At 29.2% G+C, this 21,747-nt stretch overlaps 1 protein-coding gene and 1 pseudogene across 9 annotated transcripts in view; one reads left to right on the forward strand and one right to left on the reverse strand.

Moving 5' to 3' along the window:
- Positions 1 to 21,747, reverse strand: part of LOC145263133 (putative acyl-CoA synthetase YngI) — a 146,110-nt gene that overhangs the window by 28,503 nt on the left and 95,860 nt on the right. Inside the window, exon 3 of one of the 9 annotated variants that reach the window (XM_080120082.1) lies at positions 16,391 to 18,099. The exons of the other annotated variants lie outside the window; for them this stretch is intronic. Within the exon in view, the coding sequence (XP_079976208.1) occupies positions 16,596 to 18,099 (1,504 nt within the window). The 3' untranslated portion in view covers positions 16,391 to 16,595. Of the gene's footprint in view, positions 1 to 16,390; positions 18,100 to 21,747 lie in introns of those variants that run through there. 9 annotated transcript variants of the gene reach the window in all.
- Positions 3,868 to 3,984, forward strand: LOC145263506 (5S ribosomal RNA; annotated as a pseudogene).

The raw sequence follows: 21,747 nt of genomic DNA on the forward strand, positions 1-21,747 counted from the left end.
TGCAATTAAAAACTAAAGTTTTTAAAACTAACGAATATACAATTAAAAACTATAGTTTTGAAAACTAACGAACATGTAATTAAAAACTATATTTTTGAAAACTAACGAACATGTAATTAAAAACTATAGTTTTGAAAACTAACGAACATGAAATTAAATAATATATTTTTGAAAACTAAGGAACACACAATTAAAAGCTAAAGTTTTGAAAACTAACAAACATGTAATTAAAAACTATAGTTTTGAAAACTAAAGAACATGCAATTAAAAACAATAGTTTTGAAAACTAACGAACATGCAATTAAAAACTATAGTTTTGAAAACTAACGAACATGCAATTAAAAACTAAAGTTTTTAAAACTAACGAACATGCAATTAAAAACTAAAGCATTGAAAACTAACGAACATACAATTAAAAACTAAAGTTTTTAAAACTAACGAACATACAATTAAAAACTATAGTTTTGAAAACTAACGAACATGCCATTAAACACTATATTTTTGAAAACTTACGAACATGCAATTAAAAACTTTATGTTTAAAACTAACGAACATGCAATTAAAAACTATATTTTTGAAAACTAAGGAACATACAATTAAAAGCTAAAAATTTGAAAACTAACGAACATGCAATTAAAAACTATATTTTTTAAAACTAACGACCATGCAATTAAAAACTATGTGTTTAAAACTAACGAACATGCAATTAGAAACTACAGTTTTGAAAACTAACGAACATGCAATTAAAAACTAGAGTTTTGAAAACTAACGAACATGTAATTAAAAACTATAGCTTTGAAAACTAACGAACATACAATTAAAAACTAAAGTTTTGAAAACTAACGAACATGCAATTAAAAACTATAGTTTTGTAAAACGAACGAACATGCAATTAAAAAGTAAAGTTTTTAAAACTAACGAACATGCAATTAAAAACTATACTTTTGGAAACTTACGAACATACAATTAAAAACTATAGTTTTGGAAACTAAGGAACATAAATTTAAAGACTATATTTTTGGAAACTAACGAGCATGCAATCAAAAAATATAGTTTTTGAAACTAACGAACATGCAATTAAAAACTAAAGTTTTAAAAACTAACGAACATACAATTAAAAACTATATTTTTGAAAACTATATTTTTGAAAACTAACGGATATGCAATTGAAAACTATAGTTTTGGAAATTCACGAATATCGAATTTGAAAACCATAGTTTTAATAACTAATAAACATACAATTAAAAACGGTTGTTTTGAAAACGAACGGACATGCAAATGAAAACTATAGTTTAAAAACCCAACTAATATGGAATTTTAAACTATAGTTTTTAATACTAACAATAATGCAAGTGAAAACTATAGAGTTTAAAATCAACGAATATTAAATTTGAAAACTATAGTTTTGAAAACTAATAAATATGGAATTTTAAAACTATTGTTTTAATAAACTAACAAACACGCAACTGAAAATTATAGTTCTGTAAACTAAGGAACATTGAATATAAGAAGAATTGTTTCGAAAACTAAGAAGCATGCAATTTAGAAAGAGAGATTTTAAACAAACGAACATGCAATTGAAAACTATAGTTTAAAAAACTAACATGCAATTTGAAAAGTATAATGTTGAAAATTAATTAAAAACTATAGCTGTGAAAACTTACAAACATTGAATTGAAAACTATAGTTTTGAATAATAACGAACAATTAATTGAAAAGTGCAGTTTTTAAAACTAGCGACATGCAATTTAAAACTATAGTTTCGTAAAACTAGCAAAAATATAATTTAAAATTATAGTTTTAAAAACTAAAAAAATCTGCCAAAGAAAATTTTAGTTTCGAAAACTAACGAACATTCAATTGAAAACTATCGTTTTATAAACTAACGAACATTTAATTGAAAACTATAGTTCAAAAAACTAACAAATATGGAATTGAAAACTATAGTTTTAAAAACTACCATATTTGGAATTGAAAACTAGTTTTGAAAACAACAAACATACAATTAAAAACTATATTTTTGAAAGCTAACAAACGCGCAATTCAAAAATATAGTTAAAAAAATAACGGATATGAAATTGAAAACTTAGTATAAAAACAAAAGAACATTGAATTGAAAACTATAATTTTGAAAACTAACGAAAATGGAATTGAAAACTATAGTTTAAAAAACTCACGAATATGGAATTAAAAATAATAGTTTTGAAAACTAACGTGCAATTGATAACTATATTTTTGGAAACTAATAAACAATCAATTAAAGTCATGTGAAAACTAATAAAATTTCGATTGAAAACTTTAATTTTGAAAACTAACGAACTTGCAATTAAAAATCATATTTTGAAAAACTAACGCACATGAAATTTGAAACTTTAGTTTTGAAAACAAACGAACATGCAATTGGAAATTATATTTGTGAAAACTAACGAAAAATTGATTGAAAATTGTAGTTTAAAAAGCTAGCGACATGTAATTGGAAGCTTTAGTTTTGAAAATTATCGAAAATAAAATTTGAAATTATATTGACAAACATTCAATAAAAATTATAGTTTTGAACTCCAACGAACATGCAATTGAAGTTATGTTTTTTTAAAACTAACAAACATGCAATTGATAATTATAGTTTTGTGAACTAACGAACCTACGTCATTCATTTTAAAATGTAATATTATTTATTGTAGAGAAGTTTCAGCATTTTCTAAGGGAAATACTTTCAAAATGTAATATTTTTTGTTGTTCACTAAAATTTCTAAAATTAGAGATGCCAGTTGTGCTATTTAAATACTAGAATTTCAAATTTTTTTCCTTCTTCATTCGTCGTCATAGTTGTCTTCTGCTTTATCTGTTTCTTTTTTCCTAATATTATATAGTGTTGCATTTTTTTCCAAGAGCAACTGATTTTACAAATTACTATGTTTTTCTCTTTTTTGTACAAGCAAGTTACATAGGCGCAAAGATACCCGAAGATTAGGGGCAAGGAGTTCATGATGATCACCGAGAGCAGCGTAGTGACCGTTAGTGCAGGAAGTTGGTTAGAATTTAATTATTGAATAACTTGTTTTCATTATACTTATAGAAGACAATGTTGTAGTCATCTGGAAAGCAAGCGAGGGGAACGGGGTTCTATAGGGGGGCATTTCTAAGAAATAAGCTTATGGAATTTGTGTTTAGATTTGATAGAGGGAAATTGTAGATAAACCGTAAAGTTTTTGGGACAGGGAAGAATTATCTACCGAAAATTTCTAATAATAAAAGCGGATTTATGACAAGTGTATTGATATCTGAAACATAAAATATGGATGCTTCAAACGTTTACTAATGCTTTGTACAACTCCAAGCACTGACCGTCGGGGAAGATAACAGAAACTTAAAACGCGTCTAAATTATTTTTGTCTGGTGTCAATTTACTTCTTTATAAATGTCTGTGTGCACACGATGCTTTTCCGATCTTTCAATTGGAGTGTAAACTGGCCATTGTTAAATCGATCCCAACTGAGAAAGAAGACATTGTGTACTTTCAAGGACACGCCGTCACCTTAAACGCACGTATTTAGTCAAGCAACTGACAAAGAAGATCATGTTCAAATATTTTTTAGTTAATCTCTTCACTCTTTAATAAAAAGAAATTCATGCCTGCCTTAGCTACCAATAAATATATAAGTAAATAAATAAAATAAATAAATAAATATAAAACATAAAAAGAGCGCGTCTCTTAATGCAAGGTGCTATATATAAGTATAAAAATTCTAGTGAGTATATTATGGTCATTCAAAAGCTAAAAATGTTAGGAATCAGTTAAATGTAAAGCAACAAACTCTGTTCAATCATCCGAAGAAAAATGACGACAAATCTCTACTATTATATAAAAAGTACGGCATAATCACGTTGATCCACCGGTTCTCGTCAGATCACCAAAGTTAAGCAACGTTGAGCCTGGCTAGTACCAGATGGGTGACCATTTGGGAATTCTAGGCGCTGTATGTGCTTTCCGCTTATCTCGGCACTGTTTCCAGTCGTCCTGAACCTCCACTTGCCACTGGTATTCAACAATGTCGACTCAGGAGAGGTCTGGTTGGTGATTGCACAACTCTTTCCACAAAAATTTCACGCGCAGGCACCCTTACAGTGGGTATCCATAGTCTGTCAAGACTGAAGGGAGCCATATATATATATAAAAAAAAAACTTTGTGTGTGTGTGTCTGTGTGCGTATGAGTTTGTTCCCCTGGGCTGATTGTTATGAAATTTTACACAAAGGTACTTGTTCAGTATTCTTAGATTAGTTTTATATTGGGATGTCTTCGATAAATATTGATAATCAATAACAGAATAAATCCGATGAAAGAAAAAACAGTTAATACGTTACATAACCTAACATAATAAGTGCATTGGAAGAGTTTTGGCCCGAAAGGACCGAGATATAAAATCATCAGTACTTTCTTTAATATGACAGATGCGCGTTTGAAATAGTGTTTTCGCTTAGAGCACAATTAAAGAACCATACTTGACTTTTTAAACTTAAATTCAAACAACAATTACTGCACAAGCAGTAAAGTCAGGCATAAAAAATCTTTGACATGACAAGAGCGCGTTCAGAATGAATGTTTCTGTTTGGAGCACAATCGAAGTATGAAACTTGACTTTTCACTTTAAACTTTAATTCAAGATATTACAACTAAAAATAATTTTATTAAGTCAACAGTAGCTACTCTACAGTGAAATATACGCTATAATTTATTGTGGACTAAATTATTGTGAGAAGCATGTGAAGCTTCCTCGCGGTGCACGTCGATGTATCCCAACTAGTGCAGGCAATCAATCGATTTGATTGAAAAACTGGGCGATTTCGATGACTATAAAAATATGGAATGTTAAACATTCGTTGATCAGCATTCCATCCCGGGAAACGTCGGGTCTCCCTGCTACTAAATTATATATATGAATAAAAATGCAGTCAAACTACACATAAAATACCCAAAATGTGTGAAATTTTATAATTTATTAAATTCTTGCCCTGTCATACTTGCATTCCGTTTTTCAGTTTGATTGCTTTACTTACGATTTTTCGTTCGTCGTGTTCGGCTATTTTCATCCGATGTCTGTTGTTGTTCTTTAAGCAGTGACTTTACATATGTCAATTTTTGAAAAGTGAGAAAAGAAAAAAAACCCTCAAATTTATATATTCATCGATGGTTCGTTTTTATTTCAAGATTTTCTCAGAATTGTTTGAAGAATAAAATACAAGTAAATTATTTGAAAATAATTTTTGCTTTTGCCTCATTTCCAAATATTATACCAGTATGTTATTTCTCCCAATTGACCACTCCGAAGATGTCTTGGAATAAAGACGAAACGTTGATAAATATATAAATAATTTTGCTTTTTTTGTGTCACTCTCGATGATGTTAGAAACCGTTTTCATAATTTACATCAAATATATCATATAGCTTTCATATTTTTACACTCACTAATGAGTATAACATGAGACGAGTACCCACAACAGAACAATTATAAGCAATTTATATAGCGTTCGATTAAAATTTATTTTGATTGCTTATTTTTTAGGGGCAGTGTGCCAGTGTATTTCATTACATAATATAAAGATTATTAGTGTAATAGCTTTTGTCCAATGAATATATTAGTGTAATACATTTATCAATAATTTATATTAGTGCAATACATTTTATCAATAATTTATAATAGTGAAATACATTTTATCAATAATTTATATTAGTACAATACATTTTATCAATAATTTATATTAGTACAATACATTTTATCAATAATTTATATTAGTGCAATACATTTTATCAATAATTTATAATAGTGCAATACATTATATCAATAATTTATATTAGGGTAATATATTTTATCAATAATTTATATTGGTACAATACATTTTATCAATAATTTATAACAGTGAAATATATTTTATAAATAATCTATATTAGTACAATACATTTTATCAATAATTAGTATTAGTGCAATATATTTTATCAATAATTTATATTAGTGCAATATATTTTATCAATAATTTATATTAGTACAATACATTTTATCAATAATTAATTTTGGTGCAATACATTTTAGCAATAATTTACAATAGTGCAATACATTATATCAATAATTTGTATTAGTGCAATATATTTTATCAATAATTTATATTAGTACAATACATTTTATCAATAATTTATATTAGTGCAATACATTTTAGCAATAATTTACAATAGTGCAATTCATTTTATCAATAATTTATATTAGAGCAATATATTTTATCAATAATTTATATTAGTACAATACATTTTATCAATAATTTATAACAGTGAAATACAGTTTAACAATAATTTATATTAGTTTACTACATTTTATCAATAATTTATATTAGGGCAATACATTACATCAATAACTTATATTAGTGCAATATATTTGATCAATAATTTATATTACTGAAATACATTTTATCAATAATTTGTATTAGTGAAATACATTTTAGCAATAATTTATATTAGTACAATACATTTTATCAATAATTTATATTAGTCCAATACAGTTTTTTACATACGCATAACCACTTATTACGGCCTAGAGACCACTCGAGGATAAGGGTTAAGAGTCTACAGTAGTCAGGTGGACAATTTTATCAATAATTTATATTAGTCCAATACATTTTATCAATAAATATATTAGTTTTATTGATAAACATGCATGGGTACCCGATGTTGCTAGGGTCGCCATGAAGTTCCATTGAGAACACACCTGCCGTACTAAGGATATTGATAATTTTCATCGTGGGCAACGTCAATCCACACACATCAATTTCAAATATAAAAGAACGGACAAAAACATGTAAATGTAATCACGTGATAACCTCTCCGCCAATTATTTCGGCAGAAAGGATACAAAGAGAAGAAGCTATTCTCCGGATATTGAGAAATTTTTGTTGCATGTGCGCTGGAAAAACTCCCCCAAAATAAAATAAAAACAAATCAAAATACGTTCTGTTTCAATAAAAAAAAATAGCCGCGTAGGCAGGCTCGAACCTGAAACACAAAAGGGAAACGGTAATTTGCAAATGATTTTGCCAACCGTACCACGACGACTTATGACATGTTGATCCTGAAAAGATAACGTTTACAAACATTAACGTGTGCGTGACTTGCGAAAAGTTTAAGAACAAAATGGAAATCCTTTCGCTGGTTTGTCTTTATTGTAAAGCACTTTTTTTCACTTTTTTTCCGGAAATAAAGGAAATTTTCGATCATTTTATGGGGGGTGGGGAGATTTTTATTGTTTCTAAAAGTGTGACTTGAGTTTCAATTCCCGGAACTGTCAAGGATGGTGTAAAACTAACAAAAACAAACAAATGCAATCCTTTCAGTTTATTCGTAAGTGTTCATTTTTTTCAATATTTAAAACAATAAAATCTTATGTCAACACGAAATTATTTTTTCACACTAGAAACCTATTATGCCTACAAACTTATTTTATTTGGCTAAGAGTTTTTTTTTAACTCTCGATCCCTTTCTAAAAATTCGATGTCGGTAATAATAAAATAAAATTCGATGTCGGTAATAATAAAATAAAATTAAATACATTATCAATATAAATCAATTTTAAAACACAATATTGAATAGAGCACTTAAATCAATTCTCTCGCTAGAAACAGTAAATACATACAGCTATTTAATAAAATCGATTTTCCTTAATGTAATATGCAAATGAGGTTACTTCTTAACTGTATATTTCGCAAGAATCATTCTATATAGAAAATATATGAAGTAATGGACCTTTTGGATATATTTATCAAATTGTGAACAGACAGGAATACAAATTTATATATATAGATATATAATATTAGTGTCATGATTTTATCCAATAAACTATATTAGTGCAAATCGTTTTATCAATAAATATATTAGTGCAATGCATTTTGTCTAATAAATTATGTTAGTGTAACGCATCTTATCCAATAAATTATATTAGCGTAACGCATGTTATCCAATACATTATATAAGTGCAAAACAATTTATTTGATAAATATATTAGTGTATACATTTTATCAATAAATTCTATTAGTGTAATACAATTTATTTGATAAATATATTAGTATATACATTTTATTAATAAATTATATTAGTGCAAAACAATTTATTTGATAAATATATTAGTGTATACATTTTATCAATAAATTCTATTAGTGTAATACAATTTATTTGATAAATATATTAGTATATACATTTTATTAATAAATTATATTAGTGCAAAACAATTTATTTGATAAATATATTAGTGTATACATTTTATCAATAAATTCTATTAGTGTAATACAATTTATTTGATAAATATATTAGTATATACATTTTATTAATAAATTATATTAGTGCAAAACAATTTATTTGATAAATATATTAGTGTATACATTTTATCAATAAATTATATTAGTGTAATACAATTTATTTGATAAATATATTAGTATATACATTTTATTAATAAATTATATTAGTGCAAAACAATTTATTTGATAAATATATTAGTGTATACATTTTATCAATAAATTATATTAGTGTAATACAATTTATCCACTTACTTCGTCCAATCCTTTATAACTTTTTAAATTCTGATGTATAAATATCAAAGTAAGCAATTTTGTCTATCATAACATTTTTCTTAGCAATATATTTATATATTTATAAAAGTGAAATTGTCTGTGTGTGTACAGTTCCCTACCAAAGTACTCTGTTAATTTTCAGTCTACAGACTCGAGATTTGGCAAAATGTGTATTGAGATTTTGGGGAAATCCTTTTATTTGGTTTATTTTATTTTATTTTAGATATAGGTTACTTGGACATGGATCATGCATTTTAATTTGATTTGAGCCGAAAACAATAAATGTTAAGGGGTCAAAATTAGGATCAAAGTAAAATAGATTAGATCTTTGCAGCCTCTAGCAAACTATTAAGCAAATTTTGGGTGTAAACATTTGAAATTTTACATAAAGGGTATTCAGACACGCAGGAAGCTTTTTAATCAGTTTTTGGGTAAAAATTTGGCTGCCAGGAGGTAATAGTTAAAGGAGTTGAACTTTGCAAACTCTACGAAACTCCTCCGCCAATTTTGGGTCTAAACACTTCAAATTTTAGATGTAGTTTACCTGGACATGAGTCAAACTTTTTAATATATATATATATATATATATATATATATATATATATATATATATATATATATACATAAAATTATAAACAGTACATAGGGCCAGAGCAAAGCCGGGCTGAACTGCTAGTAGATAATAAGCGTTTGATATATCATGAAGTGATATTACATGAGCATTTTTCTCCCATTACAAGATATCTATATTATAATTCTTCCTACCAGAAAACGATAGAATAACCCAGAATAGGTCTTATTCAAACTGATATCAGTGTTGCAATTATTTATAAATTGTTATAAAAAGATATCAGTGTAATCAAATTTTCTATCATAAAAACGACATCTACATAAAAACATTCAAGTATATATTAATACGATAACGTGTGTGTTTTTTTTTGTGTGTCACGCTTACATCTCTCTTCCTCCGAATGATTGTCGTTTTATTGTTATGACCTTCATTTGATTGAAATGTTGGTTATTTTACCGATTTCGATGACAATAAAAATATCGGAGTGCGAAATATTTGTTGATCATCATTCAATCTCGGGCAACGTCGGGTCAACCTGCTAGTATCTATTGAAATACAATCTTCAAATTATTACTGAACTGAACAGAATCATCGCAGCTAAAACCAAGGAAGTGCAATGAGAGAGGAGTGTTAAAGTCATTGCGAATTTTGCACGTTGTATCCAGTTGAGATTATCGTTTAACGCTGTTGAAAGAAAGACTGTTGAAGATTGATGACTGAAACCTTGTGGACAAGTAAAGCAGAAATTGAAGTTTTGCTTTGCAATAGATATGGCAGGAGTGCATCATAAATTGTGAATTCTATTAACAACAAGCACGGGGGTGCCCGACATGGCCAAGTCGTAAAATACGCTTAAATATGATATTTTAATTGATGCAAATTTCGTATTTATTATCATAGAATCAATTTTCTATCGATTATTTCATGTCATATTGTACTCAATATAAAGTAATTCTTTCAAAAGTAAAACATATAAATTTGGTGTCATCATCTAGACTAGAAATCAAACCCAAAATGCATAGCGCTTAGCCTGAGGCGTTACCGAATCGGCCATTATAAGTTGGATAAGTGACAGCTGAAAATAAACTAAGATTAACGTACAATTGTACATATTATTTGTGAATGTGTAGAAAAACAGTTCAAGTCCACTTACGCTTGCCAAATTCTCATGTTTTTCAATTTTTAACCCCTAAGCAACAATTGTAACCAGGTAAGACTGATAAAAAAGGTCCTCAAAAATGCAATCATTTGAGTCGCATCGTGCCGTTCTGTGACCTACCGTCTCAGCCGAGATGAAAGTTGAAAAAAAAACTAACAAAAAAAACATGGAGACAGACAAACAGACATAGTGAGTTTTATAAAGAAATTTCAAGGATAGCATTATTTTTTAAGGTGGGGTGAGGTTGGTCATAACCTTGCACATTTGCGCAAACATTTATTTCCAGCTACAATGTTGTTGTTTTTTAAATTTCATTTTTACTCTTGTTTATCCAAAAAAAGGCATGGTCAATGTGCACTGGTTATCTAACCTGCGAAGGTGTTTATTCCGAAAGCCGTTTTTAACACAGAGAGGTTGAAAATAAGAAAATATTTTTCTGAATAAACATCCCCCGAACTCCCCACGTTAAGAACGGCTTTCGGAATAACCTCATATCATGTTAAGAACGGCGTTTGGAATAAACACTCTTTGCAGGTTTAACAACTAGTACACATTGACTCAAGGCATATTACTACTGAGACGTAAGAGACTGCTATGATTAGGAACCAGATGTATAATAGGACATCTTAAGTGGGAGCTGAGTGGCAAGATGTTTGTAGACATTACATTTATTTACATTTTGTCTCTCTTAGTACAGTTAGGGAAACGAGGAGGAGAGAGAAAATTCCAAAAGGTAAGTAGCCCGCGGAACAAAACTATTCGAGTAGAAAATTAGATAAATTTTTACTTAAACTGCAACTCAAGACTCGCTTAAAAATTGACAACTTTAAGAGGTTATGCTGAAAACTAACATCACATTAAAATTTGGGTCGAACAAGCAGTTTTCTGGATATTAAGACATTTTTTCCAATTTATTACTTAATGAATTTCAGTGGCCGTCGCCATTCTTAACATGAGAAGCGGGTATTCTGTAACACGCATGCCCATTATTACTTGTTCAGTTAGGTAAAAACATGACCGCCAGTGAAAATATAAGAGATTATATCTGAGAATAAAGGTCTTAATATCCAGAAAATTACATGTCTGTCCCAAATTTAAATGTGATATTTGTTTTCAGCATACCCGAAAGCCAATGAAAGTCGTCAATTTAACGGTGAATGTTGAATTGCAATTAAATTTTATAAAATACCGAAAATTTATCGGCATCTGTGGAATTTCTAGAGTAAAAATAGATGAGATTTTGCTGATAGTCTGGTTAGTTTATATTTACGTTGTGGATGCACAAAGGGAATAAGTTCATCGAGTGCATTTCGTAGAAATACTTGTGAACAAGCGTAGGAATACAATGGCGATGAGGCAAGAGATGACGTGGACAGTGCAGTACCTATTAGATTAGAGACCCTCTTTCACCGTGGTAATAATACTCCATGCGTGGCTTTATAAATACGAAGTGGAGGTATACCACTTTCTTTGTTTGCAGGGTTGGCAGTATCTTCTACGCATTTGATTGCAGTGCCTGTATTAGGGGTTACTATTTGCAAACAGACAACATTATTTTTACGGGAAAATAAGAAAATTATGAAACTATTACGTAAATTTCAAAATTTATTCAATAAATTACATAAAAAATTAACAATAAACATATAAAAAAACTTAAGATTGTCACGCTTTTTTTGTTCAAAAGATTGGAAATTGGGAGGTATATATCTTTGCACCATACTGACATATACGTGCAGTAAAATATCACAAGGTATGATTGTATAGTTCATAGTTCATAGCTCATTAAAGGTTGAATTTGCATGAAATTTTATGATTGTATAAAGAAAATACAACACTATATATATATATATATATATATATATATATATATATATATATATATATATATAGTAAGTTATACAATATATATGCCAATTAAACTACACAGAATATTCCGCGTTTCATCCATGCTAGTATTCATCAGACTGATGAATCCTAGCGTGGATGAAACGCGGAATATTCGGTGTAGCTTAATTGCCATATATATTTTATAACTTACTACCTAGCTCTACCTACGTATTGAGCATTGTTGAAGTAAATACTTAAAGTTTACGCATAAAGTTTATGTGATTAAATGAAGTAGTAATATATATATATATATATATATACATATATATATATTAGTTGGCACAATTACCTCAAAGTACGGTATATATATATATATATATATATATATATATATATATATATAAATTTAATTTGACATAAATTATATATATATATATATATATAAATTATGACAAGATAAATTAAATTTATATGGATCGGATTGATTTAAAATGTAATAGAATTCAAATTATAAAAGGAAAAACTCAGTAATGGGCATTAACTAAAGTCCATTTTTTTCAAGCTATAATATTCCAGTATGTTATAATAATTTTATATAAAGCAAGACATCAAATATAATTTTTTTTTTAAAACGATGTACGGTAAACTGACAATTTAGGCAGGCAACGGAATGAATGCACTCTTCTCACTAAAATCTCGGAACTAAATGTACACAGTAAGAATTTAGAAAAAAGTTCTGAATGTTTAGCAAACTCCAAAACCTACTTGTAATTTTGCTCTCACACTTAAGAAAAGGCTCGTTAAAACATGTTTAAAGGAAAAAAATATCCAGGATGCAATTAATAGAAGCAAATCAGGAGGAAATAATAAAAAAGAAAATATCGATTAATCATCGTTTCCATACCGATGTCTTATTTTCTGTTTACTCTACAGATTTTTTAAAAACAATTGTAAGTCCGATGCCTTACTTTAAGTATAAATTATGATAAATTCACATTATATATATATATATATATATATATATATATATATATATATATACATATACACACATCTATATATATATTAATATATACATACATATATATATTAATATATATATAATTATATATGTATATTAATATATATATATATAAATATATATATATTTATATATATATATATTTCTGTAGAAATATATTTTTTTTATCTTATATCAATCTTTATATGAGAAGCTCAATGTGATTACAGAGCAATATATAGTATAAATGACAAAAAATTATATTCCAAAATTCATGATGTTGATAATCTTATAGTTTATTCCTGTAGATCAGTTGCTTTATACAATTCTATATTGCATATATATTAATATATATATATATATATATATATATATATATATATATATATATTAATATATAAATATAAACATGTACATATATATTAATATAAACATAGATATTAATATATAATATAATATGTATATTAATATATATATTAATATATATATTATGATATGTATATTAATATATATATATATATATTAATATATATATATTAGTACATATAATATATATACGCGTATATATATTAATATATATATATTAATATATATATATATATACGTATATATATTAATATATATATATATATATACATATATATATATGTACTAGGCTAGCAAACATTGTTAAACATAACAAATATCAATGGGGTTATCACACCTTTTTTGTTTTCATTCTTTCTAACGATCTTTGGCTTTAGTATCAACAAAACCACTGTTCCGCATGTATCACTAACATTTTTGATTCTTCGCTGCATCATCATTGCTGATTTTTTAGTGAATATAACTTAGGTGATTTTACTTTTAAATAAACATTTAATTCAGAATCTATTTGTTTAGTGTTGTTAACTAAAAAACATTCTCAAATCAGAGTTGTGGAGTATTAATGTCATTTGTAATTGCTGACAAATTGAGGTAAAGTTAAATCTGGCTTAAATTAAAGTCACTGAAATTTCGATAAAAACTAGTATTGTTAAAAAAACCCACTAAACCTTGCATAATTTATCTTCCCATCAAGAACTAAAAAAACAAAAAAAAAACAAAGAACAAACACCTCCTTATTAATAGTGTTTTCTTTGATTATTACTGTGATGAATATATACAATTAATAATGATAAATTTTAAAAGTTCTACTACCAAATAATAATAATAATAACGAAATCACAACTGAAACCTTATTAATCTATCCTAGCAGGACTCGTGGAAATTCGATAGAATGTGAAATATTTTTAACCGATAAATGTTTTTACAAACTTTACAACCTGATATTTTTATAGATAGCGGGAAAAATGAGTTTTTTTGACAACAAAACAAAGAACACGCTGCAAATATGAGTTTATTAACATTTCTTTGAAAATAGTAACCGTTCTATTTTAAATATAGAATTGACCTAAATAAAATGAATTAATAAGTACTAATAAACATTCAGAAAGTAATATTGTACTACATACAAATAATAAAATTACATTGTAAGAGACAATCTTTAATTTACTCTTAAATTTCAGCATTTTTTGGCAGACAATATTGTTCTCTTTTTTTTCCCCTGTCACTTTCAAATGTGTCATTTTTTTCGTAACGTTTCGCCAACAGATTTGTATATTAGCCTATTTTAGTTCAAAGTTCGCGAATTTTACCTTCTTTGAAGCAGTTTGACTTTCAAAATTTGTGTTTTACTCTTGGAAAAGCATAACGTATAGTTTAACAAATTAAGAAAAGGTAGAATTTCATAGAGATTATTGTTAGTAAATGCAACGTTAGACTTTAGCTGAGAAGAAAATACATAAAAATTTCTACACTAATACATATCCCCAATTAATAATAATAAAAAATTAGACTCATTATTTACTATAATGCATACCACCTTAAACTAATGTTATTTGAAAGTTTAAGCGTCCTTTTGAATAATACATCTAGCACAATAATAAAGCTAGCAGTTACATCGGTTTTAAAACCACTACCCTTTCTCGCTGACTCATCATGTACACTGTAAAGTTTAGCTAAAATTATCAGTATTTACAAAACACATAACTCTGACACCACTCTGATATCAAACAGATTTTAGGAAATGACAGGAAAACAATACATCCTGAAAACAATTTTAAAAAATACTCGAAGCCATCTTTATTAAATCTCAGCAAACTACGATAAATAAGCAGTAAGAAAGTTTAAAATGCTTAACGTAATAAAAATTCATCATGTTATGCTCAATCTGGCATCTTTAAATTTAAATTCTTAACGTTTCTTCTGAAACTCCAATAAATTGTTCACCTGACGTCTGGTTTCACATGCGCGTTTTCGGCTGCTTTTTGAAATTTTCTTCTTTCCTCCAACTTTTGCATTATATTTTGTTACTTGAGGAGGATTTGATCACGAGTCGAAAACGCTAATGATACATATATGGGGAATGCATTATTATATATTTTTGATTTTGACCCACATCGGGACTTTTTTAAAATAAAAAAGGTATAATTCAATAATAGTAATGTTTAACAATGTTTATATATATATATATGCACAAAATTGGTATGGAATAAGAAAATAATGTTTCGCATTTCTTGTTTTTGCATCATTTTAATTTTAGTATGCATCATTTAATTTCCTTTGTATATTGTTGCTCACACACACACACACACACACACACACACACACACACACACACACACACACACACACACACACATATATATATATACAAAGTTTATTTGTACTTATTGTGGGACAATTGAAAATTTGTATACCTTCTTTTTAGGTTTATAATGATTTTTAGAAAATCTGAATTAATTTTCAATAAGATTATATATATATATATATATATATATATATATATATATATAACTATTTCATTTATTCACATAAATTTACTATACGAAAGTATAGATTTATGCGTAAACTTTAAGTATTTACTTCAAGAGTGCTCAATACGTAGGTAGAGCTATTTAGTAATTTATAAAATATATATGGCGATTAAGCTACACTGAATATTCTGCGTTTCATCCAACTATAGGATTCGTCAGGCTTATGCGCATAATAGCCTGACGAATCCTATAGTTGGATGAAACGCAGAATATTCAGTGTAGCTTAATCGCCATATATATTTTATAAATTACTATATATATATATATATATATATATATATATATGTATATATATATACATAGATAGATAGATAGATAGATAGATAGAGAGTCTGGGGTAAGAATGTGTTTGTAAGATAAAAATCCAGAGAATTCACCGGTTTTATACAATAGTGCTCAATAATTAATAGAGCTATAATTACTAATATTTATTTATATAGACATGTACAATCTTCACTTAGCGACAATATAGCGAAGCTTGTACATATCTATACAAATAATTCAGATTAATTATTATATAGTCAAGTACGATTTATTAGTTTATCGCATGTTTAATATTAAGTTGTTTGATCGCCATTTCTTTTATTTTCCTCTTGTCCAACTTCCCGCTTTCCGTTGTTGGAAAGTCATCGAACTGCAAGAAGTAGCTCGGTACCATTGTAACCCAATCAAAACTGCCTGAAGATGGCATATTGCTTTCACAAAACATTCTTAATTCGTTGCTATCGAACTTCCGATCCGAAGAGATTTGAACACATGCGCAAACGTCCTCACCGCAACTAGGATCCGGTACACCGACCACTACGACCTTCTTCACATCTGGATGGCGATCTATGTAAGTTTCAATCAGTTTTATCGCCAGGTTTACGGTGCCCTTGATGATAAAATCCGACGTCCTTCCCTTCATCAATAGATCCCCTCCTGGCAGCATCACACAAACATCTGTCGTATGATACCAGCCGTTTTTCAGCGAGCCATTTAAGCTGCCGTCATCATAGGACTTTGATATCCAGGCGCTACGGGTGCACAGTGTGCCCATCTCACCAATTTCCACAGTCTCATTCTTATCGTTGACAATCTTAACTTCAACACCAGGGCTTGGTCGCCCAAGCATCCCCTCGATATGATCATCGATATTGGACTTTGTAAATAATTTCAACGATATTAAAATGGTTTCCGTGCTGCCATAGCCGACTGACACGTTGTCGGCAAAAACAAAAGCGTGTTTGATCATTTCTTTAGTTAGCATATCACCACCGGTAGCAACTACTGCGACACGGAAACCGAAATCTTTTAAATCTTTAAGATCATGCGGGGCAATGCCGACCATATTACATTTCTCTTTCCGCCAGATATCAACAACTAGTTCAAAATTTTGGGTAGCTTTTAAGAATACCGTATTTCCAGTAATGATTTTAATTCCGTGATGTAAATACGAGATTGGGTAGCCACCAATATAAGCCATTGGACGGCTGTTGTACATCACGGTCTTACTCATATCCCATACTTTGTTCGACGACTCATATTTACAATTGATTATATTAAAATGCGAATGTTGGACTTGTTTAGGGTGACCGGTCGTACCAGAAGTTTGATTAATGAACGCGATATCTTCGGGATCTACGAGAGGAAAATTTGTGAATCTCTCGGCATCCAGCGTATCGATTTCCGCCATTATTTCTGACGCTAGCAGGGCGTTAAGTGGTCGACTTCCGGCCTCCACAGCAATTGCTAGTTTCATAGAGGGACACGTTTCGCTAGTGACTTTTCCCTGTTCGTGGATCTGAGCAATGGACATGAAATCATTCCATCGTTCTTTGACATCGAGAATGATCGCAGAGCATCCAGCAAGGGCAACCTTGATGTCTGCAGCACCAAGGAGCAAATGAACGGGTACACCGCCTGCCAGCATGATACCTACATCGAAGGACATCCAGTTGATACAGTTGGAAACGCAGAAGGCGACACGGTCTCCCTTTTTAAGACCTGCTTTAAGAAGAGCGCGCGCGAACTTTTGGGATCGATCGAAGATTTCTTGCCTGAAAAAATCAAAAAAACAAAAAAAAAAAAACAAATGTGTTCTGGATTAGATACTTAAATCTAGATAAATCTTAGTTTGTCTCAGTCATATTATATTCTTAGATTAAAAAATAACATACAGTTATAACAGTATTTTAAACAATTATTTCTGCTACACATTCTAACCCTCTGATTAACTCACTATGTTCCAGGGTATGTAAGATTTTTATTATTAAGTTGGAACTTTGTGTAATGACTAGGGCTATGACAACAGCATATTCTTTTCAATGTATATATCCGACACAGATACAGTTAATCATCTGAGAACCACATCAATCTATATAAAGGCATATAATATATCAATGGATACACACTCGAGAATCAAAGAAATGAAAAGAATATGCTGTTGTCCTAGCCCTAGAAATGACTAAACTATGGTTAGAATACACAATTAGAAGGACTTTATTTAGAGAACGAAATATCATAAATAGAAATACAATAAAAATAAAAATGTACTGTAAATTTACTGAATATATATATATTTATTTCACGAAAAGTTGCATTCTGTAATGTTTATATACACTTATTAGTTTTTTTGCAATTGTTTTAACAAAAGATGATTTTTTAAAACACGCACACAAACAAACGCCTGCACGGACTATAATAAGAACCTCAGACGTACATTTTTGTACATGTTATCAATACTTGGGGGATGCACAATATTTTGAGCATTTGTACTGTTTACAGGAAACACTCAGCGAATTGTGAAGTGCAAAACACACACACACAAGACAGTCATGACCTAAACATGAAACGAACTTGACGGTGTGCGAAGTAATAGTCTGTAAGAGAAGTCACATTGTACTTTTAGTAATCGATCGTTTATGAAGCGTAGAATTGGGTTCCAGAATATGAGAATTATCAGAGTGCAGCCAATAAGAATGGCCGGAATTTAGTGAGGGAGCCGTTATTGTTTATGAATCGGAAATCAGAAAGATTATATTATGCCTATGCATCTATAGGCCAGTTACGATCGGTGTAATCACACTAATCTGTGGAAACTGTAAAACTGGTCCCAGTGACAACTCGTAGCAGTGTTAAGACTAAATATTTAGAGAGAAAAATAGGAACTCCTTTCTCTAAAAATGTTGCGATTTTGATATTGCTGCTCGTAAGATGCAATGCAGCATTTTATTATAACGACTAAATGTGTCTTTGAAGGTGTTCGAAAGCTACATAAGATATTGGCTATGGAGCTATATATATATTGAATTTGCATGTGGCATCTGTTGTTGCAAATCTACGATACTTCATTCCAGTGGGGAATTTCTGCAGTTATTTTATTATATAGGAGATTATTTTGTGCATTTCAAAAATAAATTATATGCTGTCTTATTTAAAGGACAATGAGACCTAATTCGTTAAAATAATAATATAACACAGTAATATCAAATTAAAAAAAATATTCGAATTTGTCAAAAGCTGAATTTACAATGAACATTTTCGTGATATTTACGATGCTTCCGTTCAGTCTCAAGAGACAATGGATACCCTCCTGTAAGAGTAGATGCGCGTGTAACTGCGTGGCATCTGGAATTTCAAAATATTATTTATTTTTATCTTTTAGTTTCGTAACACCAACTATGAAAACGAGAATAACTGTTTCAAATTATGAAGCATTATCTAAAAAGATTATACATATATATATATATATACATATATATATTATATATAATTACTTAAACTGCCATACAACATTGCAGCCAGCAAGAGCCATGAAAGTCAATAAACTGGAAGTCCAAGATTCGAGTAGATGTTATAATAACTGTTATACATGTTATAATAACTGTTATACATGTTATATCTTATGTTACCAACTTAGTAATCAACTATTTATGTTATACACGTTAGGCTCGCCTTTTTTCTGTTGTCCTTGGCCTTCGAGCTGGGATCAAATTGTAGTATCTGTTCTGCAGATGCTGCATGTAAGGTAATTTGTCACAGTTAATGGAGAGGAAACCCTCTATACTGGGACAATTCCTATTTTTGGACTCAACCAGACTGCCCCTTTTTCCTTTTTCTCTGGGAGCTGGTTTAACCCCACTTTAAAAACGACCTCGTGTCACATTTTGCTTTAGTGGGAAAGCAGATAAATACTAATAACTGTCATACATTTGTCACTAATAGGTAAAATGGATCATATTAGCCGTTGTAAGCGTTTTTATTTTGACACTTACTCACTGTATTTTGGGTTTTGGTTTCGATCTAAGCTCGAGTATTTTTTTTTTGACTTACAAAAAGTGAACTGTTCGGATAAAAAACATAATACTTGGATACAACTGTCTCAGTTTCTTTCGAGTATCTTTTAGTTCATTTTTTTTTCAAAAGGAATTTAACGTTGCTTTTAATATCTACAGAATTTCTGCTTATGATATATAAGAACTTTGTATTAATTAAAATATAATATTAATGCGTATTTTACGACCGAGCTACGCCGGGCGACCTGCTAGTACGAATATAAATCATACTCATAAAACAGCATAGTCGTGTTATATATCTATTAGGTGGGTGCAAAAATAATGGTTTTTGACGTTCAAATTCAAGTAAAAGAAAAAAGACATTATTTTTGCACAAAGCTAATACTACGTATATGACTAATACTTAGAATGTTTTGTTATTTAAGCCAAAACAAATTTGATCATGGTACTCTAACAATATAACTAATATACTAGGGTCGTTCCAAAATAACGCCTCCTATTTTTTCCAACTCAAAAATTGAAAATCTACCTAAGACAAGAATGTTACCATTAAAACAAGATCTACCTAAGACAGGAATGTTACAATTAAAACAAGATCTACCTAAGACAGAAATGTTACCATTAAAACAAGATCTACCTAAGACAGGAATGTTACCATTAAAACAAGATCTACCAAGATCTACCTAAGACAGGAATATTACCATTAAAACAAGATCTACCTAAGACAGGAATGTTACCATTAAAACAAGATCTACCAAGATCTACCAAGATCTACCTAAGACAGGAATGTCACCATTAAAACAAGATCTACCTAAGACAGGAATGTTACAATTAAAACAAGATCTTCCTAAGACAGGAATGTTACCATTAAAACAAGATCTACCTAAGACAGAAATGTTACCATTAAAACAAGATCTACCTAAGACAAGAATGTTACAATTAAAACAAGATCTACCTAAGACAGGAATGTTACCATTAAAACAAGATCTACCTAAGACAAGAATGTTACCATTAAAACAAGATCTACCTAAGACAGAAATGTTACCATTAAAACAAGATCTACCTAAGACAAGAATGTTACAATTAAAACAAGATCTACCTAAGACAGGAATGTTACCATTAAAACAAGATCTACCCAAGACAGGAATGTTACCATTAAAACAAGCGAATTTATTCTTTTGCATAGTCACCACCATTCTGCATACACTTTAGCCAGGAATTCAATGATTTATCTCTGCTTCCAACGCACGTCCATGGCAAGGGTTTCTTTCTTCGAGTCTCACACCATCAATATCTGCAATAAAGAGATCAAACTATCAGGTTATGAATGCATAAGTTCAGTCATCACAACAATGTAATTTACATATCTCCTCTAAACCATTCTGGTGGTATAAAAAAATAGGAGGTATT

This window comes from Euprymna scolopes, chromosome 38 (assembly GCF_053919585.1).
Source record: "Euprymna scolopes isolate OS-2025 chromosome 38, ASM5391958v1, whole genome shotgun sequence".
NCBI classification, from domain to species: Eukaryota; Metazoa; Mollusca; class Cephalopoda; order Sepiida; family Sepiolidae; genus Euprymna; species Euprymna scolopes.